We start from the raw sequence: 23,618 nt of genomic DNA, 5'->3' as shown, positions 1-23,618 counted from the left end.
CTCTTTGGATCATTTTATTCTCTGCTGCTTCTTATGAATTTTATTCTGTACATTCACCTCTTATATCTAACTAGTCTAAATCTCATTCATTAAATGAGTTCAGGATGCAGTTGTCCTTTAGCTGAGTGTGTTTAGAGAAGGGAAGCAAAGCTTTAGAATACTAGATGGTGACTGCCTAATTTATCTCATTTTCGCTGCATTTTTTTCCATAAAGGCTATTGAAGATGTATAAAAGTCAAAATCTTAATGTTTACCTTTTTAAATCCTACAGGAGAATCTGCGCTACTATGTAGACAAGTTATTCAGTACAATTGTAAAATCAAGTATGAGTTGCCCCACTGTAATGTGTGATATCTTTTATTCTCTAAGGCAAATGGCCACTCAAAGATTTCCTAGTAAGTGCCTTGTTTTACTAAAATACGCCATTTTTTTTCTATACTTGATTTTTCTGTAGATTTATTATCTATTTGGTTTATGTGAATGTGTTTATGGTTTGTTAAGTATAGTCTTCTTTCATTTTTCAAAATAGTTCTAGCTTTTTAATGAAACATCTGATTTAATTTTCTTGTAATCTCAAAACAGAATACTCTTGTTTATTTCCGTATAATAGCAACTTTATACAAGCAAATCAAAATCAAAACTAATTTTAAGAAAGGCAGAAATTTAGAACCATAACAGTATATAAGTAAATATTTATACCAGCTGCTTATGAGACTGTTAAATATGATAAACAAAAACAGCTTTGTTATTTGTACCAACTACCTTTTCCACTCTCATGCATTCAAAATCGTGAGAATTTTTAAGTTCTGTACAACTGACTAGATTTGACAGTTTGAGAATGCTAAGGTCTTAGTGATGAGAGGTTTTTGCAAAAACGGTTTTAGACATTAGAAACATCTCTGTTGCAATATACATAGAATTTTGAGGTAACATATATCAACATCTGGCATGCTTTAATTTTGCAAGAACACCTGTGTCAAGGCTTTGCTTAGAAACATTTCAATTAAATTAACAGTTGCTATCTCTGATTGTCAATACTTGGAATTATTCTAATTATATGCATCTCTGATAAGTAAATAAACTTACTATGGCTGTCTTTCCAGATCTGCCTGTAATGGGGGGGGAGGGTAAGGAGGTAAGGCAGCTGCTTAAATTATCAGTCTTATACAGCCGTGTGAAACTGTAAGTTTATTTCTGTAACCATCTGAAGAGATTTTTCTATTTTATCATATTTTAAGTGTATTATGTGCACACAGGTGTGTGCAGTTATCTGCTGCTCCACTAAATTACCCAAAGCTAAAGTGGGGTTGAGTTGTCTAACATGTAGATAAATTCAGCCCTAGATGTCTTTGCTAATTATAGTAAAAATATAAACAGTCAACTTGAAATAGCATACTAAATCTAGACTTTGTAACGAAAATAAGGGGAGCAGAGACATTAAAATATGGAAAGATGAAATGCTGACTGAAATTATATTTTTAAATAGTGTGTTAGATCATAATAACCACATTGAGGACTTAGTGAACAGGCACAGTGCTGGCCTGAATTATCTCCTCTCTCTCACCTACACAACACTACATGAGATAGGTACTGCTCCCCTTCAGTAGTTAATGAAACTGAGGTTTAGGGAAGTCAAGTAATTTGCCCAAGGTCTGTGACATGGCCAGCAGGCAAGCAGGGTCTCACACCTGGGCCTGGCCCACTCCAAAGCATGCTACTAATCACCGTACTCTACACTACCCAGTGAATTTGGCCTTCAGTATGCATTAGCTGTTTAATTCTTGTTTATGTGAATAATCTAAAACACATCCTATGATTTTTTAATAAATGCAAACATATTTCCTTAACTGTCTTTTTGTTGGCCTTAGATATTCTCAGTAGACTCCAGATATTCTCAGTAGTGATAGTTCTGTTCTCATAAAGTATTTTCATTATTTCCTCATTTGTTCTTACTGCCCTGGAAAGATGGGTGGGGAGTGGGGAGGCAGTCATGGGAAGCAAGTGTTATTAAAGAACTACACAGTAAATGACTTGTGGGTGACCACCTGCTGAGTGACTTAGAAGAGTTAAAACTCAGACCAAATGCAGACATTGTTTCCCTCACCTGCTTCTCTAGCATCTGATTGATTGTTGCTTAAGTGTTGACTCCAGTCAACAACAAAAGCTGTAGCTGAATGATCAAAGCCACAAGTTGTCTTCAGTTCATCTGCATTTTTATAGGGAATATTGGTAGCTTTTTTAAAGTACAGATTTCTGTCTAATTGTTTTTATTACATAACCTTTGATATTGTCAAGATTTTTGAGGGGAAAATTGAAACAGTATCCTAAAACTGAAGACAATCGCCTATCTTAGTCTTAGGGGATTCAGTATTACCACTAGGTAGTGCTAGATACTACTTTTGTTTTTGTTGTAATTTCAGGAGTCTCTTCTTGCAGATGAGGAAAGAGGTATTTTTCCAAATTAAAATATTTCTAATAACCTAGCAGCTTTGTCTTTCACTTTATTTATTATTTCTTTCAGATTTTTTTTTAGTCATAGGATTTTTTCCTTTAATTTAGTATAACCATTACTATCATTTCATCAACTCAGTTCTTACTATACAAATTATATTTATCTCCTATTTAATTTACATGTTTTTCCAATATTTTTTTACCTTGTCATCTTCATTTTTTAATTCAGTGTTTTTGTGCATGACATTTCACCATTTTTTTCCTGCAGATGACCCTCATGTTCAGTATTCTGCAGTGAGCAGCTTTGTGTTTCTTCGTTTCTTTGCTGTAGCGGTAGTATCACCTCATACTTTTCATTTGCGACCTCATCATCCAGTAAGTGTTGTTCTTCTCAAAGCTTTATCCCATTTTAATTTATTTTTATTAAAATAAGAAAAGATAAAATAACAGGCAAATTTCACTTGGCTATGTTTTCTTATAACGGATACTTAAATTTACTGGGCATTTTTCTTAGCCATTTCATTCTTTCAGAGAAGGCGGAAAATTCCATTTTTTTGTTATTGTTAAAAGATATGCACATGAATAATAATACTTTGTTGGTAATAGCTGCAGCTTGGTGATGGGTACAAAGAAGATTCATCATCTTTTCCCTCTGCTGTTCTGTATGTTTGTAAATTTCCATAATACAGGGATGTCTTTTTTTTTCTTTCATTAGTTATAGGTTTAGTTTGATCTTGCAGATATCTTTAAATCTCACAGAAATTTGAAGAGGCTCATTTCTGAAAGGTGTAGAAACTTTCATTGGAATGTAATTTGTTTGGTATCTCCATATTTTTACTTTTTATTCACCTGAGATGATGATATAAATATATGAGATTTAAAACCTAAGGCATATAGTCTTTCTGTTCTGAAGTCGTATTTAGTTACTTAAATCTGAATCTGCACTGCATAGATTTACATGTTTCTTAACATTTTAAAATGCCTTATTTTTGCTGTTTCTGTTTCCTTCTCCTACAGTGTATTATTGCTAATTCTTTAACCTTTTATGTTCCAAACATTTTATAATCTTATCTAATTGTTTTTGTTGCTGATTTTTATAACAAATAATAATAATAAAAGCCAACATTTGTTTAGTCCTTGCTTTGTACTAGGCCTTCTTCTAAGTACTTTATATGTTCTAACTTACTTAGTCCTCCCAGTAACCCTGTGAGGTAAATTCTATTCTCATCTTTATTTATAGATAAGAAAACCACAACTCAAGAACTTCTCCAAGGTCACACAACTAATAAATTATGATTTGATCTCACTCAATTTGAGCTGGATTAAGAAAGTTCACTGACTGACCCACTCAGTCTTCCCAGGCTGTAAGCTTACCCCTGTTCCTTCCTGCCTCTTAGGCAGTCAGGTGTTTGAGCACCTACAGTGTATCAGATGCTGTGCTCAGCACTGGAGATGCAGTGATGAGGAAGAGACACTCCCTGCCCTTAGGAAACTCGCTAATACAGTGTAGGGAAGACACACAGGTTTTGGAGTTAAACTGGGCTCTGCGGCCACTGCTTCTTTTGACAGCTACACATTGGCCACTTATTTGAGAACTGAGTAAAACCATGCTGCTGTGGCAGCAACACACACTTTATTGTCAAAGAACAAATGGTCTCTGAGTAGCTACAGCGGAGGATTGGGCCAGTGCCTTTTGTTCACAGGGCTGTCCTTTCTGTGGCTATGTTACTGAAGCTGTACAGAACTGTGGGGCAGCAAAAGCTTGATGACATTTCTGGACTAAACAGAACTCCTACCTCTGAGCTTGTGACCCTGCCTTATATTCAGACTTGAATTTGCATATAGATGTTACAATAAAGTCCTACTAACCATAGACTCTGTATTTCAAGTCACCTTTCCAATCAGTAAGTATGTCAGAAGGATTGCTTCAAACTGTCATATAACTTTACTGTTTGCTTTTAAGTGAGCCTTTCATTCTAATTGGGGAAATAAGGCAAATATATAAGACACATAATCTAAAACTACATACATAAATCTAAAACTAGCACCTGATTAGTACCAAGTAAGGAGTATAGACAATCCATACTATAGAAGTTGAGAGCAAGGAATGACCCCAGTCACCTGAGGGTGATGACATTGTTAAGACTAGTATTGAAAGTTACAGAGTGGTTGAGGAGGAGAACCAATTAAAGGTTGTTAGATTTTACATTTATAAGTTCTTTGAATTTTGAGACTATTAGTAGAGTAGAAAAGAAGAAAATCTAATTGCAGAAGATTAAGGAATAAGTAGGTGAATGCAGTTTTACCTAGGAAATATATCAAAAGTGAGCTTGCCCTGCTGCTAAAAGACATGGGCAAATTCAAGCATGTACGTGTGTGTGCATATACACATGAATAAATACTTCTTTTGAAAAACACTAATTTTAAAATATGGGCTATGGTAACATTGACATGGTAGACCATTCTTTTGAGAAGTTTCATAGTGAAGAAGAAAGATTGAACTTTCCTTCTCATCCTATCCCCTAGTCTCTCACTGATAGCTCCTTCCAAGACTCAGCCAAGGCAGACTTCTCTAACCCTTCAGTCTGGGTTAGGCTCCTCTCTTATATGTGCCTGTAGCACCCTGGGGCTTTCTCTGTCATGGCACTTGTCATACTGTTCTATAATCATCTATTTATTGTCTCTGCATGTGGACTGTCAATACCTTAACAGAAAGGGCTGGATCTTTTTCAAATTTGTGTATCCCAAGCACATGGCACAATTTCTAGGACAAGTAGGTGCTCAGTAAATGTTTGTTTGATAGGTGAAAGATGGTAGCTCAGAGAGAGAGCTCATCAAATGATGTCTTTTCCAAAAATGGGAAAAGGTTTGTATGGTTTAAATAGAGGAGAAGAGACCAACAGAAAGGGAGAAATTAAAGACAGAAGGGGACTTACTAATATATCAATATACTGGATGATTCAGAAAGAGCGTCTTTAAAAGAAAAAGTGATAGGATAAACTTGCAGGGGGAAAGAACAGTTTCTCCTTTGAAGTGTTATGGTGAATCCTATGAAATTGTTTTGTTTTGTTTTTTTTGTAGATCAAAAATAGTCAACGACAATTTCACATGGTTCAACTTAATATAGGAAAAAAGGATAGGATATGTTGTTTTAGGGTGACAGAGTCAACGTTTCAGTTCAATTTAATAAATGTAATATAGCATCTACTATATGCTAGTGCTTGTCTGTGCCAGATGACTAAGGTCCTGGGCATCTATGAAAAATCATGATGGCAGATAGTAGCAGGGTGAAAATTTAGAACAGCTTCTTTGTAGAGTACACTAGGGAATCAGCAGTAGCTAAATGATGTGATTGTCAAATAGTAGTGAGGGCCATATTGGTGTAAACAAACCTCTGACATGCAGAAATTATGTAAAATATGGTTTGCTCACTTTTTCCAGTTCAGGAAAATAATGAGCTAAAACATTGATTTCAAAACCAAATTTGAACAGGGAAGTCTTGATGAAATTCAGTTCAAATTCAGGTTGTTAGCACATTGTTAAGAATTTTATATTCTTCAAAGGCAGAGAATTGGAGGGACCTTTTATAGATATTGTAGCTAAAATATTTTCTGGATGTTGTAGCTAAAATATTTCTGAATAACCTTAATTAAGGTCTGTAAGTGTTTCACAAGTATATTGTATTGATCATATCTCAGATATTCCTTCTTTTCCAGAATGGCCTTACATCCTGGTCATCTCTTCACCTTCACAGTCACTGCCTATTTTCAGTGTGGGGATACTAAAATATTGAGGAATGTCAACCAAACACTAAACTAAAGCATTTCTGTATCTAAATTTTCTTGAACATGTCTTTTTCTTTTTTAATTTTTATTTTATTTTATTTTGATTCTTTTTAATCTCTTTTTTAAAATTTTTATTTATTTATTTATTTTGGGCTGCATTGGGTCTTCATTGCTGCGTGTGGACTTTCTCTAGTTGTGGCGAGCGGGGGCTACTCTTTGTTGCGGTGTGCAGGCTTCTCATTGTGGTGGCTTCTCCTGTTGCGGAGCACAGGCTCTAGGCACGCGGGCTTCAGTAGTTGTGGCACATGGGCTCTAGAGCACAGGCTCAGTAGTTTGGCGCACGGGCTTAGTTGCTCCATGGCATGTGGGATCTTCCCAGACCAGGGCTCGAACCCGTGTCTCCTGCATTGGCAGGCGGATTCTTAACCACTGTGCCACCAAGGAAGCCCTTGAACATGTCTTTTGATGGCAGATTATGGGTATTTGAATCTCCAGAACAAAAAAGATGTTTTATATAGTGATAAGGGAATTGGTTATACAAATGGATGGATTGATGGAAACTCATCAGACTATATACATTTAAAATCTGTTCATTTTATTGTATGTAAATTATACCTCAATTTTAAAAAAAAGGAAGCAGCAAGGATTCATTAGGGAGCACTGTTTAGTCAACTTTATTTATATTTACTTTTTTCTGGTAGATAGGCCTGGATAATAGACTCAAATAGTTACCTTCTGCTAAGATCCTACATGAACTAAGTGACTTCTCATTTCCTAAGTTGAATTTAGGTCTTTGCTTCCATGGTGAAAAGAATTGATTGCAGAAGCCATAAAAGTATTGAATATGCTTACAAGTGGGTTGAATATAGAAAATTTGGAAACTGCCATTTTAAGTCATATGGTAGAAAAAAGTAGATGCCATTGACATTCCAAAAGTGAATACAATTTTTTAGGTAATCCCATCTGCCATACTGTACCCCCCCAAAAAAATTAATATTGATTAAATTATGGCTTTCAAAAGAAAGTATAACATGTCATTAGATATAATCACTTTGAGAGGAACTGTCAATTACATGTGGCTTCTTTAGTCTCCCAATTCCTTAGTTCAGTGAATTGTGCCAATCCTTAGCTAGATTTTAGCTGGTTTGAATGAACATTTTTGAGTCACTGTTTCAGAGCAAAGTAGCCCGTTCACTCTATTCTACTTTTTACACAAATTCTATTTCTTGAAAACCTAACAAGACTTTTTGTGTCTTTTCTACATTCTTTAGGATCCACAAACAGTTAGAACATTAACTCTCATCTCAAAAACCATTCAAACTTTGGGAAGCTGGGGGAGTCTGTCCAAAAGCAAGGTAAGTCTTTACATCTTTTGCTCTGTATTCACACTTCTAAATGTTGTTGTACCCTGTGATCCCTTCTCCCTCACTTCACTCCCTTTCAAATTAAAAACAAAGCAGAACCAAAAACATATATATGTATAGATGGCGATAGTTGTCTTTTAGATGTTGTGTCTTAGTCACCTGTTACAGAAGACAGTTTCATTTAAACTAATGTGTCTAAGATGGGAGAGAGAGTCTAGTTAACAGATGCAAAAGCCTTTTGTTTATCTTTTTGTGCCATAATCATCCAGCAGCTGTTGAGAGAAATCTTCAGCTCCAAGCCCCAAAACTCTCTTGAAATATATGATTGAATCCCTTTAGGCCCTAATCAAAATACAGTCAATTATATTCTTAGTTCTCTACTTAACATATATAAATTCCATGTGTTTTTTTCTTAGTCAAGTTTCAAAGAAACATTCATGTGTGAATTTTTCAAAATGTTTCAAGAAGAAGGATATATTATGGCAGTTAAAAAGGTATGATTGTTTTACTCTGGAAATATTAACTTCTTATCATATAGCATTAGGCAAATAACATTTTATATTGTTCCTAGGAATCAATCCCCAGTTTAAAAAAAATGTTTAACCGGTCCATCAATCATGAAAAGGCTGTCTTTTACTATATTTCTCCTCGCATACAGAACTATGGGTTTTTCAGCTGTGAAAATACCTAAATGAGTTTTAGCAATAGCTACTATTGCCAGTGTCTTAGTAACACAAATTACAAATATCTAGAGTTAATATTTCTTAACAGCAGCGCTGTTGACAATTTGGTTGGGCAATTCTTGACTATGAGGGGCATTTTTGTCCATTGTAAAATGTACAGCAGCCCTGGCCTCTACTATTAGATGCCAGAAGCATGTTCCCAGTTTTTACAACTAAAAATGTCTCTAAACGTTGCCAAAAGTCCCCTGAGGAACAAAATTGCCTCTGATTAAGAACCTCTGGTCTAGGGGGAAAGACTTAATGGTACCTGATGTATAGTGGGCACTTAATTGCCATTGGAGAAAATATATGAATTATTGAATATCTTATAAACAATATAGGCTTGTGGTTCGTAACCTGAGGAAAGTTACTTTAATCTAAAATGTACAAAAGTCTATAGTATATAAGGTCATAACAAAAGAGCTGCAACAAACAAAAGTTGCTATACTTAGAAGTTGAGAATGTTTGGGGAAGATTTTTAATTTCTTGAGTCTTTAGTTCTGAATCACCCCAAACAAAATGTAGCATTGTTATAAAACCCTAAAAATTTGTAAAGAAAAGTTATTTTGAAGTACCTCTAAACTTAGCTTGAAGAAAGTACTGTATCTTATTTATCACAATTCTAACTTAATGAATCTAAATTAACATGGTTAGATTTTAAAGATTGCATTCAATTTCTGTAGCATGGTTCACAGGTGACTGCCAGGAGTATCTTTTGTTTGTATTTTTTTATGTGTACTTTTAAATTTCTTACAGGGACTCGTAAATGAAAGTGATAGTTTAAAAAATTAAAGCCAGTTGGATTTTTTTCATCTTGAATAATAGCGCAAGTTCAACCAAAAAAAAAATTTTTTTTAAGCAGCCATTGAATGTTTTTGAGGAGAAAGTCTTTCAAAAGAATAGGCAGAGAAAAAGCTGCCCTTTTATTCTCAGGACATTGTTGAAACAGTTTGTGGGACAGTGTAGGCAGACTTTTGTTGGCAAGATTATGATGTTCTGTCTTTTGTTTGGGGGTTGTTTTTCCATTTTTTATGACCTAGGCTGTGGCAGCATCTGATTTCTTTTTCCTGATACAATCGGAATGTGTATAGTTGGTAATGTCAGTGGAGAAAGTATTTAAGGGTGCCAGGAGTTTAGTCTGTTCCTGATCTGCTCTGAGTCACCCACTCACATTGTCATGCACTGTCATTGTAGTACATCTCCTGTCTCACATTTACATAGGATATTTTGCCCTAATATATGAATTTTCTTTATTATTTACTAGTCTAGATATGTGCAGTGCTAGAACGTACAAAAGCTTATGAAACCCAATTTCTCAATTAGTGGTGTGCTCACTAGTGACATTGATCACTGCTCCAGAAGAAAATAGTTTATAATACTGAATCCTATACTATTTCCACAAAGTTTAGGAAAAATAACCTGAATAGGTCTGTAAACAGGCTGACCATATAATTTAGTGTCCAAAACTACAAAGTTTTCAAGAGTGAAAAAGGAGTACTTTGATTATGAGGGGACCAAAGTTGTAGATAAGGATGGCCCTGAGCAAATTGAGGCTTATATTTACCCTGCCTATAGTCCATCTTAATTATTATGTTTTCTTTCACCTTATATAAGTGATTTACCTCATATTCCTTAACAATATAACAAATAATAAATTTAATAATTACCATAAATAATAAATATTTATCAAATAAGAAAATTAGTGCCCACAGGCAAATATTAAGAAATGAAATATTCAAATAACTCTTTCATGCTCCATTAGTGGATGGTTGATCTGTGAGAACTGAAGATGCAGTAGGATTTCTTTAGTTTCCTTGGATACTTGTTCTGTGTCACCCATATATAATTCAAAAGAAACTCTGTTCTTGTTCTTTCAGTTACCAAGATTTCTTCCAGCAAACTAGAAGTAAACATTCCACTGGAAAATCCCACAAGTGGAGGTTCTGGTGGGCAATCTACAGCCAGTCTTAGGAGAAAATGACTGTGCCCACAAACTCTACTTTAGGTTATTCACTGGTGCCTCAATGTCATCCTTATTGGAATGTACTTTGTTTTTGTTTTAAACCCTAAGCGGGACAACAGAGAAAAGTATAAAGGCCAAAACAAGGACTAAACAAATAAATAGTTCATTTATGGGGCAAAATAGCATTCCTCTCTAAGAACAGGAATTGTTCCTGAACTACTAATTTCCCTCTCCCATGAAGAGAAGGCCACATGTCAGGAATCTCTTGACCAGTTGAGGTAGCATATTCTTGAAGCTTAAATGCTTTTCACTGGGTAGTTTGCCATTGCTAGATTTGGGTACTTCAAATTTTCTTGAGCCACCACATTCCCACATTTTCCATGGGAAGTTTCTAAATGGTTATTAGATTTTCAGGCTATTCCAAAGAACCCAATTACACTTTAGTCATAACTGAAATACTAGCTCTCAGGGCTAAAGTCAATTATATATGATGAAAGTCTGCAGACTCTTCTGTAAAGGGCCAGTGAGTAAATACTTTAGGCTTTGATGGCTGCATAAGGGGACTGCAACATATTTTTCTTTGTTTTTGTTTTTACAACCCTTTAAAAATTTAAAAACTGTTCTTGTGGGCCTTACAAAAGCGGGTTGAATTTGGCCTGCTGAGCTATAGTTTGACAATTCCTGACCCACAGTATAGGTTCACAATCCTGTATCTGAAATCTTTGGGAATGGAAGTATTTCAGAATTCAGTTTTTCAAAGTTTTGAAAGATAATAGGTATATGCTATATATTATATAATACCCCCAGTGTGCCACACAGTAATGTTTATGTAGCACATTAGTGAATATTCACACTAAGTAGGATAAATAACAGGCTATAAGTAGCCTTTCACCAGTTCAGGTTAAGTTACTGTAAATGAGTTTACTGTAAATCAAAAGCAAACCAAAAAACTCTTCGTACGCAGAGCTTTTTAGATTTCAGAGTTGCAGTTAAGGAATCGTGGGTTGAATTATTTCTACAGGGACATATATTCTGGGTTTTAAGTAACTTAATGATAAACTTTTAGAATACCTGTCATATGTAAATTAGGGACTTCCTCTACAATTAAATATGTATTTTGCTTTATTCCTTAATAATGAAGAACTTCACGATATTATCTATCAGCGACATTGATAACTGAATTTATGATGTACCTTATCACAGAGTGTAATATTTGCCCCTTTCCCCATTTAGTTCTTGGATGAAATTTCATCTACTGAAACTAAAGTGTCCAGTGGTACCAGTGAGCCTGTGCACCTGAAAGAAGGGTAATTTAATGAAATTAGATTTTAAAGTCATATTTCAGTATAGACATTAAGTAAGTACAAAGATCATGGGTCCAGGAGTGAGGAAATCTGGGCTTTATTCTGTGCTAAAACTGCCTAAGTAACATTAATCAGGTAAGTCACCCTCACTATCCTATAAACTTTATGCCAGATGGGCATGACGTCTTGTCCATACAGTGCTATAGTTGTTTTGCAAATATAATGAGATTATGGGTGGTAGAGTAAATTATAAATATATTGATACACTATAAATATAAGTAAGTTATAAATATATTGATACACTATAAGTTTGAAAAAAGTAACAGCATTATTTAGTCTTAAAGTAGTGTTTTCATTGCAAGTTAAAGGGGAAAATTATTCACTTGGCCTTTTTAGTTGTGGATAGTACAGTTGTAAATATCAAATTATTTAAGGACTTTATTCCCTTAGTATGGCCAAAATAAATGCAGGAGTTATAGATGGCAAAGACATTTTCATAACCTTAATATAGTCTTTGACAGCTCTTCATGTCATTTAAAATTAAAAGATAATTCTTTGTTTTGGATTAATTATTTTAATATTTGTAGCTAAATGTTTACATCTGTTGTTTTGGCAGTGAGATGTATAAAAGAGCTCAGGGAAGAACTCGGATTGGAAAAAAGAATTTCAAGAAACGGTGGTTCTGCTTAACAAGCAGAGAGCTCACCTACCACAAGCAGCCAGGTAGTTGTGTTTATGCTCTATTGAGGGGCTTTTCCTGATTCCCACTGAAGATTTCTTTTTCTGCTGCTTAATGTGACTAGTGAACCTTTTTACTAATGTTACTGTAGTTCATGGTTTCTCACAGTGATATACACACACTAAAAATGTAATAATTATTTGACAAGTAACACGATGTAAATTACACTTTTCTCTCACTTTGGATGTCTTGTGTTACTAAAAATGGTGTTCCTACAGTATGCTCTGTTTTCTAAAAATCCCTTGTAAATCCCTGTTTTTGTAATCAATCTATAAGGAACAACAGTTAGATATTTTAAAACTCAGAATTTTAACTTCCAGAGTCAAATTGGTAAGAATCAGTTTCTAGTAAATGAGAGTGTTTCAGTGGTTTGCCAAAAGTTCCCACGGTCATACTATAGGCTGTGATTCGTATTCAGTTAAAAGATTCATTCTAGACTACTGCCAAGCTAACTCCAAGATGAAAATTCTAGTAATTTGCCCCCTGAAAAGGCACAAATTGGCTATCTGTTTGGGTACAGAGAGCCATCTTCCTACAGTGTGATTTGAGGGCTTCGGAGAGGCAAAGTTTGTCCCTCAGTGGACTGACATAATGCTTAAAATCTCTACCTTTTAAGTTTATTCCTTTGGGGGTAAAGCATTATCCATAGAAGGCCACTAGTTTCTGATACCTTAGTAAGAATTTAGTATCTAGATCATAGATCACATACAGTAAAATTCCTTCTGTTCAAAGTGATCAGGATCCAAAGTTGTTCACTTAACCAGAAAGGTCAGTTAAAGCAAGAATCACTCAAAAACAAACAAAAAGATGCATTCATACCTTAAATATTTGTTTGTTTAGCAGTCTTATGATAGCCAAGATCTTTTCTTTGAATATGGATCTATAGATTAGATTTCCCCTCTGTCTTTCTTGTGCAAACATAACCCTAATGCATCAGTTTTCAGGTTGATTTCTCTAAAGTGAAGCTAGAACTTAAATACTTGAAAAGTAGTCCAATTATAGAATCCTTTTAGAGTGTCATGATGCTTACCGTAAGTTTTTGCAGCTGTCTCACCCCCATATAAATCAACTTTGTGTGGGTGTTGGTCTCCTTTTTTTTTTTTTTTTTTTTTTGCGGTACGCGGGCCTCTCACTGTTGTGGCCTCTCCCGTTGCGGAGCACAGGCTCCGGACGCGCAGGCTCAGCGGCCATGGCTCATGGGCCTAGCCGCTTTGCGGCATGTGGGATCTTCCCGGACCGGGGCACGAACCCGTGTTCCCTGCATCGGCAGGCGGACTCTCAACCACTGCGCCACCAGGGAAGCCCATGTTGGTCTCCTTTTTTGCAAAGCTTTTCAGGGTATTTGCCTGATTTTCAAATAAATATATGCCTCTTGGTAGGCGGCACTTGTTTTGTCACTTTACATAATGTTTAAGTAAATTATAATTACACCATGGAAAAACGGCATAAATAGGTCTGGGAACAAACCCAATGGACTTGGTAATCAAAACAGCCTAACCAATGGAAACAGAAGCGTACAAGCTTAATAGTTAGTACCCTAGCAGCCACAAGCATTCAGCATCCCATGAGCATCATTCAGTAAGTTCTACAGAGGAAATGGAGAGTCTTGGTTAATCTGACAAATCTTTTAGGTAAAAAGATCTGTTAAGAGAACTTCTGGTATAAATTCTGAAATGATAAAACAAACACCAGACGTAAGATACTTTCAAGAGAATGTAGACACAATTAAGCAGAGTACTTCAGTGGAGACGCTAGAGAGTGAAGTGAAAAGAAATTTTTTTGTTTCATAATTCCTGAGGATCCTTAGCCAGAATGACTACATATGTCCAAATATATTAGTAAGACATAAGAGGCCAAATGCACTATATTTTTAAGCACCCAGATAATTTGTTGTGGAATATAAATATTCCAATGACTAAGGATCAATCAGCTACATACTTGCCCTTCCAGACAGCATTCTTTAAGCTAAGCATATTTTAATGTTTTAGAAGTTACAGTTTATGTTGAATACTATATAAATGCTCTCACATATATAGCACCATTTTTAAAATAGCTGGCATAATATGCTAATTATGTTTACATCAGCAGTACACTGAAATAAAATTTAAGGTAAGTTAGTCATTCTCTGTGAATAAGTTGGCTATTTTCTCCTCATTTAAAGTATTTTCTAATCTAAACCAACATTCTAAAGTCTTTGGCTTAAGACTTTAGGAATCAGATGATAGCTTTGGACCCTTTTCCTCTAGAAAAATTCATGAACAAATATAGACACAAAATCTTGCATATAATTTCAGGGAGTTCATAGTCCCAGAGTCCATGCACAGTTCTCAAGAACTTCTGTTCTATCCAGTGATCTTATGAGGGTAAAATTCTCTAGAATGATTAGACAGACTGCTCTAAGGTATAAAATAGACACATTAGAAGTTACATTATTTTCAGTTAAGAAATTTAACATGTTGGAATGGCATTGGAGGAATGAGCTCTATTATAAGAAGTTTCAAGATTATTTACCAAAGCCTACAGTTTAAGCATCCATGCTTTTTTTTTTAACTATTTTGTTGGATTTTTCCAAAATGTATTACATGCTTCCCTGCCTTCTAAAAAAGAGTTCATTGAACGTAAGTTAACATTTTCTAGATGGCTTGGGGCTGTCATTGATAATATTAATTATTATATAGTACTCCGATTTAGTGATGTTTTCTGGGCTGCTAATGGGTGTGTGCAGCTGTTTGCTTCCCAGCTACATGCCTTGGACTGCTGTGCTTTTTTCTGTTCCTGTGTTTACTTTATACAGTTTTTCATTATCCCCTCTGTGTTCAGGCTGTCACCTTAAATTTCTTGTGCTGTCAGTGAACAATAATGTAACATCTCACTCCCACCTCTTATCCCCTACTTCCATTTTTTACTGCTAATATACTGTGAGTGAGGATGTAGGTACTGTGTTTGTTAAAATTATGCATAAGATTAAAAGCCCTTGATTGACGATTTCAGGACTTTCCTCTGTGAATAAAATACATAGGCTTTGGATTCTCTCTGGTTGTTCAGCAGATGTTTTGCTTACTTCCTGTTTCCTTGCAGTTTTTTGCATAGCTAAGACTGCTAGGTAATTAGTCTCTTATTACACTTTATGACTTTGGTGTCTGAAAGAGTGCCTCCCAAATATTCTGTAACATAGCTTTAAATCATTGAGTCTTTCACTCTTTCCTCCTACTGAACACTAGTATTCTGAATCAAGTATTTCTACCACTTAGAATCTAATAATAGTTTTCCAGTTTACTGGAAAAGTAATTAATAGAATTTTCTCAATTTTCAGGGTTTTTCTCAAATAAGTTATTAAATTTTGATGCCCACTTAGTAATAGTAAGCAATTAATCTTCAATATCACTAAATTAACATGTGGCAAATGAATATCGTAGGGCATTCAGTCAGCTGTCAGTCATGATTACCTTGACAGTTTCTTATGGATCTGAGTGTGATTATGATTTTATATTGATACACTATAACGTGGTCATCTTCTACAAGTAAAAGTTCTCCTAGTTGTATGCTGGAATCAAATGAGTTATTGATGTTCCAGCCTTTTCCTATGTCATCCAGCCTCATCTTTTGCATTCTCCACATGTCACTTTGCCAGACTAACTCTTGATGCTCCTTTCAGTTGTGCTCTTTTACATTCATGCTTTTGCATTTGCTCTATCTAGAAATCCCTTTCTTTCCTTCTTTACCTGTGTAATCTGTTGTCCTTTAAGTCTCAGAACAAGTGTCAGCTCTTTATGGAAGTTGTTTTCATAAAGCTTCTGGCCACCTCAGTTGAGTATTCTCTTACTGTGTTTCTCTAGCACATTAGTGGTAACTTATGTCACACTGTGTGGTCATTACTTTTATCTATCTCTTGCCCTAGTTTTTTAAGATCCTCAGTGGTAAGGACCATGTTTTTACTACCTTCATTAAGGCATTTATTAATTTTTAATAAATGGTTTTCTTCAGAGGACACCATGTTTTCCAGATATGCTGTTATCTGAATACATTAAGAACCACTGCTCTGGGTTTCTAAAATTTCTGCCAAGCTTACTACTAATAGGTTATTTTTTAAAATAATAGGTTATTAACAGATTCATCTCTGAAATTCCATTTGTGTTCTCCAAACTTGATTACATATTGTCTACTTTTGGATGACCTGTTATACACAGATACATACATATAGTCTACACAACTTCCATATGATATCAGTGTTCTAGCTCATATAACCTATGGACAATATAAAAGAAGTTTCCATGATGTTTTAAACATGCATCTCAATACATTTAGGTTGACTTGGTTTTTACCTGCTCATATTTTCATACACAGGGCTCTGCAGTATTTTTTTTCTTTAATAACTAAAGAATACCATTGATTTGTCTGTGCATTATATTCAACAGATATTTTATTGGGTGCCTGCTGTGTGCCAGATGTTGTTCCAAGCTGTGGAGAAAACAGTAGTGAACAAAACATACCAAAATCCTTACCCCCATGGATCTTTATAGTTTAGTAATGATCGACAGTAAACAAACAAAAGAATTTTATACTATATGGGATGATTATAAATGAGATGGACAAAAATAGGGAAGGGGAATAGAGAACTCAGGAGAGTTGCAATATTAAAAAGTCTAGTCAGGGAAGGCTTCACTGAGAAAGTGACATTTGAGCACAGACCTAAGGAGGGTGAGGGAGTGAGCTATGTGGATAAATTTGAGGTAGTAGTGATGCAGACATAGCTAACAGCAGCTGATACAGAGACCCTGAAACAGAAGTACACCTGGAGTATTCAGGAGACAAGAGAACGCTTTTGTGACTATAAAAAAAAAATGAATAAGGGGGTAATCACAGGAACTGAGATCAAAAAGACCATGGAGTAGGGCTTCCCTGGTGGCGCAGTGGTTGAGAGTCTGCCTGCCGATGCAGGGGACATGGGTTCGTGCCCTGGTCTGGGAAGATCCCACATGCCGCGGAGCGGCTGGGCCCGTGAGCCATGGCCGCTGAGCCTGCGCGTCCGGAGCCTGTGCTCCGCAACGGGAGAGGCCTTAACAGTGAGAGGCCTGCATACCGCACACACAAAAAAATAAAGACCATGGAGGAGCTAGATATTATAGGGCTTGTGGATCATTGAAAGAGTTTGAATAAGATGGCAGGGCACTGGAGAGTGTTAAGCAAAGGAACGATATCATTTGAATTATGTTTTGATAGGATTGATCTCCCTTGCCATGTGGAGTGCTGTGTGGAGATTAGACTGAAGGGGGCAAGGAGACCAAGTAAGACGCTACTGCACTAATTCAGGGGAGACAAGATAATGGCTTGGACCTGTTAGTAGCAACAGAGGTTGTAAAAATAGATCACATCTTGGATCTATTTTAAAGATAGTATTCACAAGATTTGCTATAGGGTTGGATATCAAGAGTAAGAGAAAGTCAAGGATAACTCCAGGGATTTGGGCTTACACAAGTAGACTGATGAAGTTGCCTTTTTAACATGGGAGTTCTGGTAATAGTAAAGAAGCTTGTACTAGACTAACTCTCTCATAGATAACAACTAAAAACTTTGGCCAGAATATATAAAACAACTCTGAAGAATTTGACCCTTGGAAGATGAGAACTATGCTGGGTGAGATTTATGTTTATTTGGCTTTTTCCCCTGAGAGCACTCCCAATCTGTGCAGTATGAGGTGGCTAGAATTCAAACAGAAAGTCACAGTTTGCTTTTTTTTATTTTTTATTTTTTTGGCCGCACCACATGGCACGTGGGATCCTAGTTCCCCAACCAGGGATCGAACCCATGCGCCCAGCAGTGGAAGCATGGAATCCTAACCAGTGGACCACCAGGGAATTCCCAGAAAGTCATAGTTTTATTGCCTTGAAATGGCAAAGGACAGAGTTCAAGGCTGCCAGAGAAGGCAGAAATTGAGGAGATTAAAAGGAGCAGCCTTCCAATCTGCTTTGAACTCCCCTGAAATCCTCAGCTGACTCGAACTTGCTATGGGGAACTTCAGAGAGGCTAGTGAAAAGCAGTAACTGAAAGATTAAACAAGATGAGCAGAGATCTCAGCTTCTTTCCTCCTCAGAGACAGAGTTTGGAATTTTAGAAGGCGGTGGTTCAGAAGTAAAGACTATGCCCTAGGATTAAGAATAAACAAAGTATCGTATAAAGAAAGTATAAAGCCAAGCCTCAGAGTGATCAGCTGATGATGTAACTTTTCGAGGGAAGATAACTGAATCCACAGTCTCTACAATGTATTATTTTTAGTGTCCAGTATACAGTGAAATATTAACAAGTTTGAGAAGAAACAGGAAAATACAACACTAGTCAAGAGAAAAAGCACTTAACAGATGCAGACCCCTATATGGTCTACATGTTGGAATTAGCAGATATGAACTTTAAAGCTGTTACAAATATTTCAAGGGTTTAATGGAAAAGATAGTCATCATGATTAAAAGAGATGGGGAATTCCAGCAAAAGAAAAAAATAGAAACTATAGAAAGGAATCAAATGGAAATCTGGAATTGAAAAGTACAGCATCGTAAATGAAAAGTTTATTGGATGGGTTTAACAACAGCTTGGAGATGTCAGAAGAAAGATTCAGTGAACTTGAAGACAGATCAATGAGAATTATCCACTCAAAGAATACAGAGAAAAAATATTGGGAAAAATGAACAGAACCTTAGTGAGTTGTGGGACAGTATCAAGCAGTCTAACATATGCATGATTGGTATCCTAGAAGCAGAATAGAGAAAGAGAGAGGCAGAAAAAAATACTAGAAAAAATAATGGCCTAAAATTTCCCAGATTTGGTGAAAAACATTATATTACAGATATAAGATCAGTGAACACCAAGCATAGTAAATACAAAGAAAACTACACTTAGACATATAATAATCAAACCAAAGATAAAGAGAGAAATCTCAAAAGCAGAGGAACAAAAGACAGATTACATACAGGAGAACAATACAAGTGACAGCTAACTTCTTATAAAAAGCAACCAAAGCCAAAAGACAGTGGAATGATGTCTTTCAAATGCTGAAGGAAAAAAGCTCTCTACTTAGAATTCTAGTGAAAATTTCCTTCAAAAATGAAAATAATCCTTTAGATAAATTTTTAAGTAGACTTGCACTATATGAAATGCTAAAGGAAATTCTTCAGGCTGAAGTGACATAACACCAGATGGAAACTTAGATCTACAGGAAGGAATGAAGAGCACTGAAAATGGTCAATAGGTACATAAATGTAATAATGTCTGTCTTAATTTTTCTAAAAACAGCTGTTTAATGCAGAATTTATAACATTGAATTATAACATTTATAACAAATAGATGTAGAATATATGACAATAGTAGCACAAAGGAAGGGGATGGAGTAAATTATTGCAAGGATCATCTATTTTATGTGAAGTGACACAAGAATAATTTTAAGTAGATTGTAATGAGTTAAGGCTGTATATATTAATCTCTAGAAGAAAACTTTAAAGAAAAAAAGTATAACCCATCTCCTCTCCCCTGCACAAAAAATAAGTTAGGCAGGAGGGGAAGAACAGAGGAGCAAAAATCGGATGGGACAAATAGAAAACAAATAACAAAACGATAGGTTAAGCCCAACTGTAACAAGTAATTAGAATAAATGTAACATCATATCTAAGATCTGGAGCAAAGCAAGGATTATGCACTTTAATCAGTTCTCTTCAGCATTGTATTGGAGGTTGTAAACAATGCAATAAGACCCCTCCCCCCCAAAGAAGAAAAGGACATATGGAGTTACGTAAAAAATCCTAAGGAATCTTCACAACAACTGTTTGAACTGATAAGTGAATTTAGCAATATCTTGGGGTACATGATTTGTATATACAGATCAGTTGTATAAACTGGCATCAGAATGTTAGAAGATGAAATTTTAAAAATAATACCATTTACAGTAGCAGCCCCCCTTCAAAAACACCCACCTAAAATACTTAGGATCATTTTTTTAAAAATAAGTATAAGACTTTAAAGAAAATTATAAAACATTGCTGAGATAAAATAAAGGAGATGTAAATAAAAGGAGACATACATCATGTTCGTGGATTTTAAGCTTCATTATTTTTTAAGAAGTCACTTCTCAAATTCATCTTGATTTTAACACATTCCCACTCCAAATCCCAAGTTTTTTTGGGTAAAAATTGACAAGTTGATTCTAAAATTGTTGTCAATGGGAAAACAAAGGACTTAACGTGGCTGAGCCAATGTTGAAAAAGTAGAACAAAGTTGGAGGACTAAGACTTACTAAGACTACTAATTACTAAGTAATTCAAGTCTGAAATTTTGGCATAAGAGCTAGAGAGATCAGTGAACAGACAAAAGTCCAGAAAGACACACACACATATATATGGTCAATTCAGTTTTGACAAAAGTGTCAAGACAATTCAATTGGGAAAGGAAAGTCTTTTCAACAGATGGTGCTGGAACAACTGGATAAACGAAGAGAAAATGAACTTCACCTTACTTCATACTACACACAAAATTTAATTCAAGATAAGAGGATCATAGGCCTCAGTGAAAACATAAGAGAATATCTTTGCAACTGTAGAGTATGCAGGGATTTCTTAGGATATCAAATGCACTAAACATCTTTTTAAGATAAATTGAACTTCATTATAGTAAGACTTTCCCATTCTTTATATCATCACTCCTTTTTCTTTCTTTTTTATGATAATGGGCATAAAATGTGTTGCTTGGCGGTTGAAATTTTTCAAGAGGTTGTTGGGATTTGAGTTTCTTTAAACCATAAGCTAATGTTTTTCACCAAATTTGGGAAATTAAAAAGTCTAGTCAGGGAAGGCTTCACTGAGAAAGTAACATTACTTCTTCAAATATTTTTTTTCTGTCCATTTTCTCTGCTTCTTAGGACTCCAGATATACCTATTCAGGCATGCTTGATATTGTCTCACAGGTCTCTGAGACTCAGTTTATTTGTCTTCATTCCTTTTTATCTTTGTTCTTTAGATTGGATAGTTTCTATTTACGTTCATTGATTCGTTTACCATCTCAAATCTTCTCTTCAGCTCATGTAGTGAATTTGTCATTCCATTTATTGTGCTTTTTCAGCTCTAAAATTTCTGTTTGATTCTTTTTATAGTTTTACTTTTCCTGTTTAGAGTCCATATTTGTTCAGTCATTATTAGCATATTTTCCTTGAATTATTTGAACATATTTATAATAGTGGATTTGCTCACTAATAGAATAAATTCAACATCTAAGTCCACTTAGAGTCAGTTTCAGTTGGCTGCTTTCTTTCCCAAGGATGGGTCACACTTTTCCTGTTTCTTTCCACATCTTATTTTTTTAGTTAAAAACTGGGCTTTGTAGGTAATAACATTATAGTGTGTCTGGATTCTGTTTGTTCTTCTGTAGAACTCAGACTGCAACGTCTGTTCCGTGTGTGTGTGTCTGTCTCTCTTTATCTTTCTCTCTGTCAGTGTATAGCTGCTGTTGTCTTTGCTCAGATTTTTTTTTTTTTCCCTAATCCTAACTGCCTCCCTAGGGCTCTCACCTGAGCTTGCTTAGTTTAGTGGTCAGCCAGTGATTTGAGCATAGTTCCCAAATACCTGAAGCCAGTAAGTCTTCCACCCTTTATCACCTGAGCTGTTTGTGAATCGGAACACATTCAAAGGCACAGCAAATTCACATGTCTCCCCAGGCTTTCCACTTTTGCCAGACTCTCTGGGATGGTCCACATACATGCATCTTGAGCAGTCAGTCAAGGATGTGGCAGGTTTATTATCTCAGCCTTTCTATAGCTCTCGTTTCCAAAATCTCACCCTTAAACTGAATTTGTAACCTCCAGCCAGTAAAGCTGTGAGTTTTCACTGATCTGGGGAATTATGGAAACACCCTCAAGGAGGAAGGCTGTAAACGCACAGTTCTTATCCTATGCGGTAGCAGTTGTTCATTGAGTAAACACGTCTCAGATTTTTACTTGTCTTTGGTTATTTTCCAGTGCTCTGAAGTGGTTGTTTTTAATAATTTGCCCAGTTTTATACTTACTTTCTAAGGAATGGAATTACTCAGCTTCCTTACACTACTATCAAAAGATAGATTCACAGTTATTTTATTTCATCTGTGTTCCTTGGGACCGATATATAGCTGGAATTCTGTTTTTCTTGGGGTGGTAATGGTTTTTTAATGGAGATATAATTCACATAACCATAAAATTCACCCATTTAAAGTGTACAATCCATTTTTAGTATATTCACAAAGTTGTGCGATCACCACTAGCTGCAGAACATTTTCATCCCCCCAAAAAAGAAAACCTATACCCATTAACAGTCACTGCTCGCTCCTCCCTTCTCCCAGCCCCTGGCAAACACAAATCTGCTTTCTGTCTCTATGGATTTGCCTATTCTGGACATTTCATGTAAATGGACTTAAACAATGTGTATGTAACCTTGTAAGACTGGGTTCTTTCACTTCACATGTTTTCAAAGTTCATCTATGATATGGTGTGAATCAGTACTTTATTCCTTTTATGGCTGAATAATATTTTGTTGTTTGGATATATTCCAGATTTTGTTTATCAGTTTATCAGTTGATGTACATTTAGATTGTATCCACTTTTTTACTACTGTGAATAATGCTGCTGTGAACATTCACGTATATGTTTTTGTGTGGACATATGTCTTCAATTCTCTTGGCTATGTACTTAGGAGTGGAATCAGTGAGTCATATGGTAACTAACTTTATGTTTAACTTTTTGAGGAGGTAATGATGATTTGAACCTAAACTGGATTTTAGTTATTTAATAAGGAAATATAATACACTCATATTTATTGTGATTACTGTAATTACTACTTTGTTTTATGTTTTTTGTTTATTAGGCTTTTCTGTTTATTGAGGGTTTTTCTCCTGCCTTTTTAATTGGAATAATCAGTCCCATTCATGTTCATTCTGTCCTACCTAGCGAGAGAATTTGGGCATCCTATTTCTACTTTTAAATTGTTAACAGACAGGTTTAAACTTACATGTTTACCTTGTTGTCTGCAGTTAATCACAGTCTCTGTTCAAACTGAGAAAGAACATGAGCATGCTTTCAATTTATTTTTCCCTAGCGTCTACCTAATGCAGTCATCTGAAATTTTAGTACTAGTTTCTCGTTTCTTTTTTTTTTAACATGTTTATTGGAGTATAATTGCTTTACAATTGTGTGTTAGTTTCTGCTGTATAACAAAGTGAATCAGCTATATATATACATATATCCCCATATCTCCTTCCTCTTGCATCTCCCTTGCACCCTTCCTAT

General features: G+C 35.4%; 1 protein-coding gene across 4 annotated transcripts in view; it reads left to right on the top strand.

The window, feature by feature from the left end:
- RASA2 (RAS p21 protein activator 2) overlaps positions 1-23,618 on the top strand; it is a 119,791-nt gene that overhangs the window by 84,715 nt on the left and 11,458 nt on the right. For 2 of the 4 annotated variants that reach the window (XM_024131874.3, XM_007107001.4), the window contains exons 14-19: positions 272-395; positions 2,720-2,826; positions 7,508-7,591; positions 8,017-8,094; positions 11,519-11,592; positions 12,206-12,315. In XM_024131874.3, the coding sequence (XP_023987642.1) occupies positions 272-395; positions 2,720-2,826; positions 7,508-7,591; positions 8,017-8,094; positions 11,519-11,592; positions 12,206-12,315 (577 nt within the window). The remainder of the gene's footprint in view (positions 1-271; positions 396-2,719; positions 2,827-7,507; positions 7,592-8,016; positions 8,095-11,518; positions 11,593-12,205; positions 12,316-23,618) is intronic. The other 2 variants (XM_024131875.3, XM_055086243.1) reach the window with 2 other exon arrangements.

The sequence above is a fragment of the Physeter macrocephalus genome, chromosome 1 (genome assembly GCF_002837175.3).
Source record: "Physeter macrocephalus isolate SW-GA chromosome 1, ASM283717v5, whole genome shotgun sequence".
Lineage (NCBI taxonomy): Eukaryota > Metazoa > Chordata > Mammalia > Artiodactyla > Physeteridae > Physeter > Physeter macrocephalus.
The sequence above is the reverse complement of the archived record's forward strand: the minus strand, read 5'-3'. Positions and strand labels throughout refer to the sequence as shown.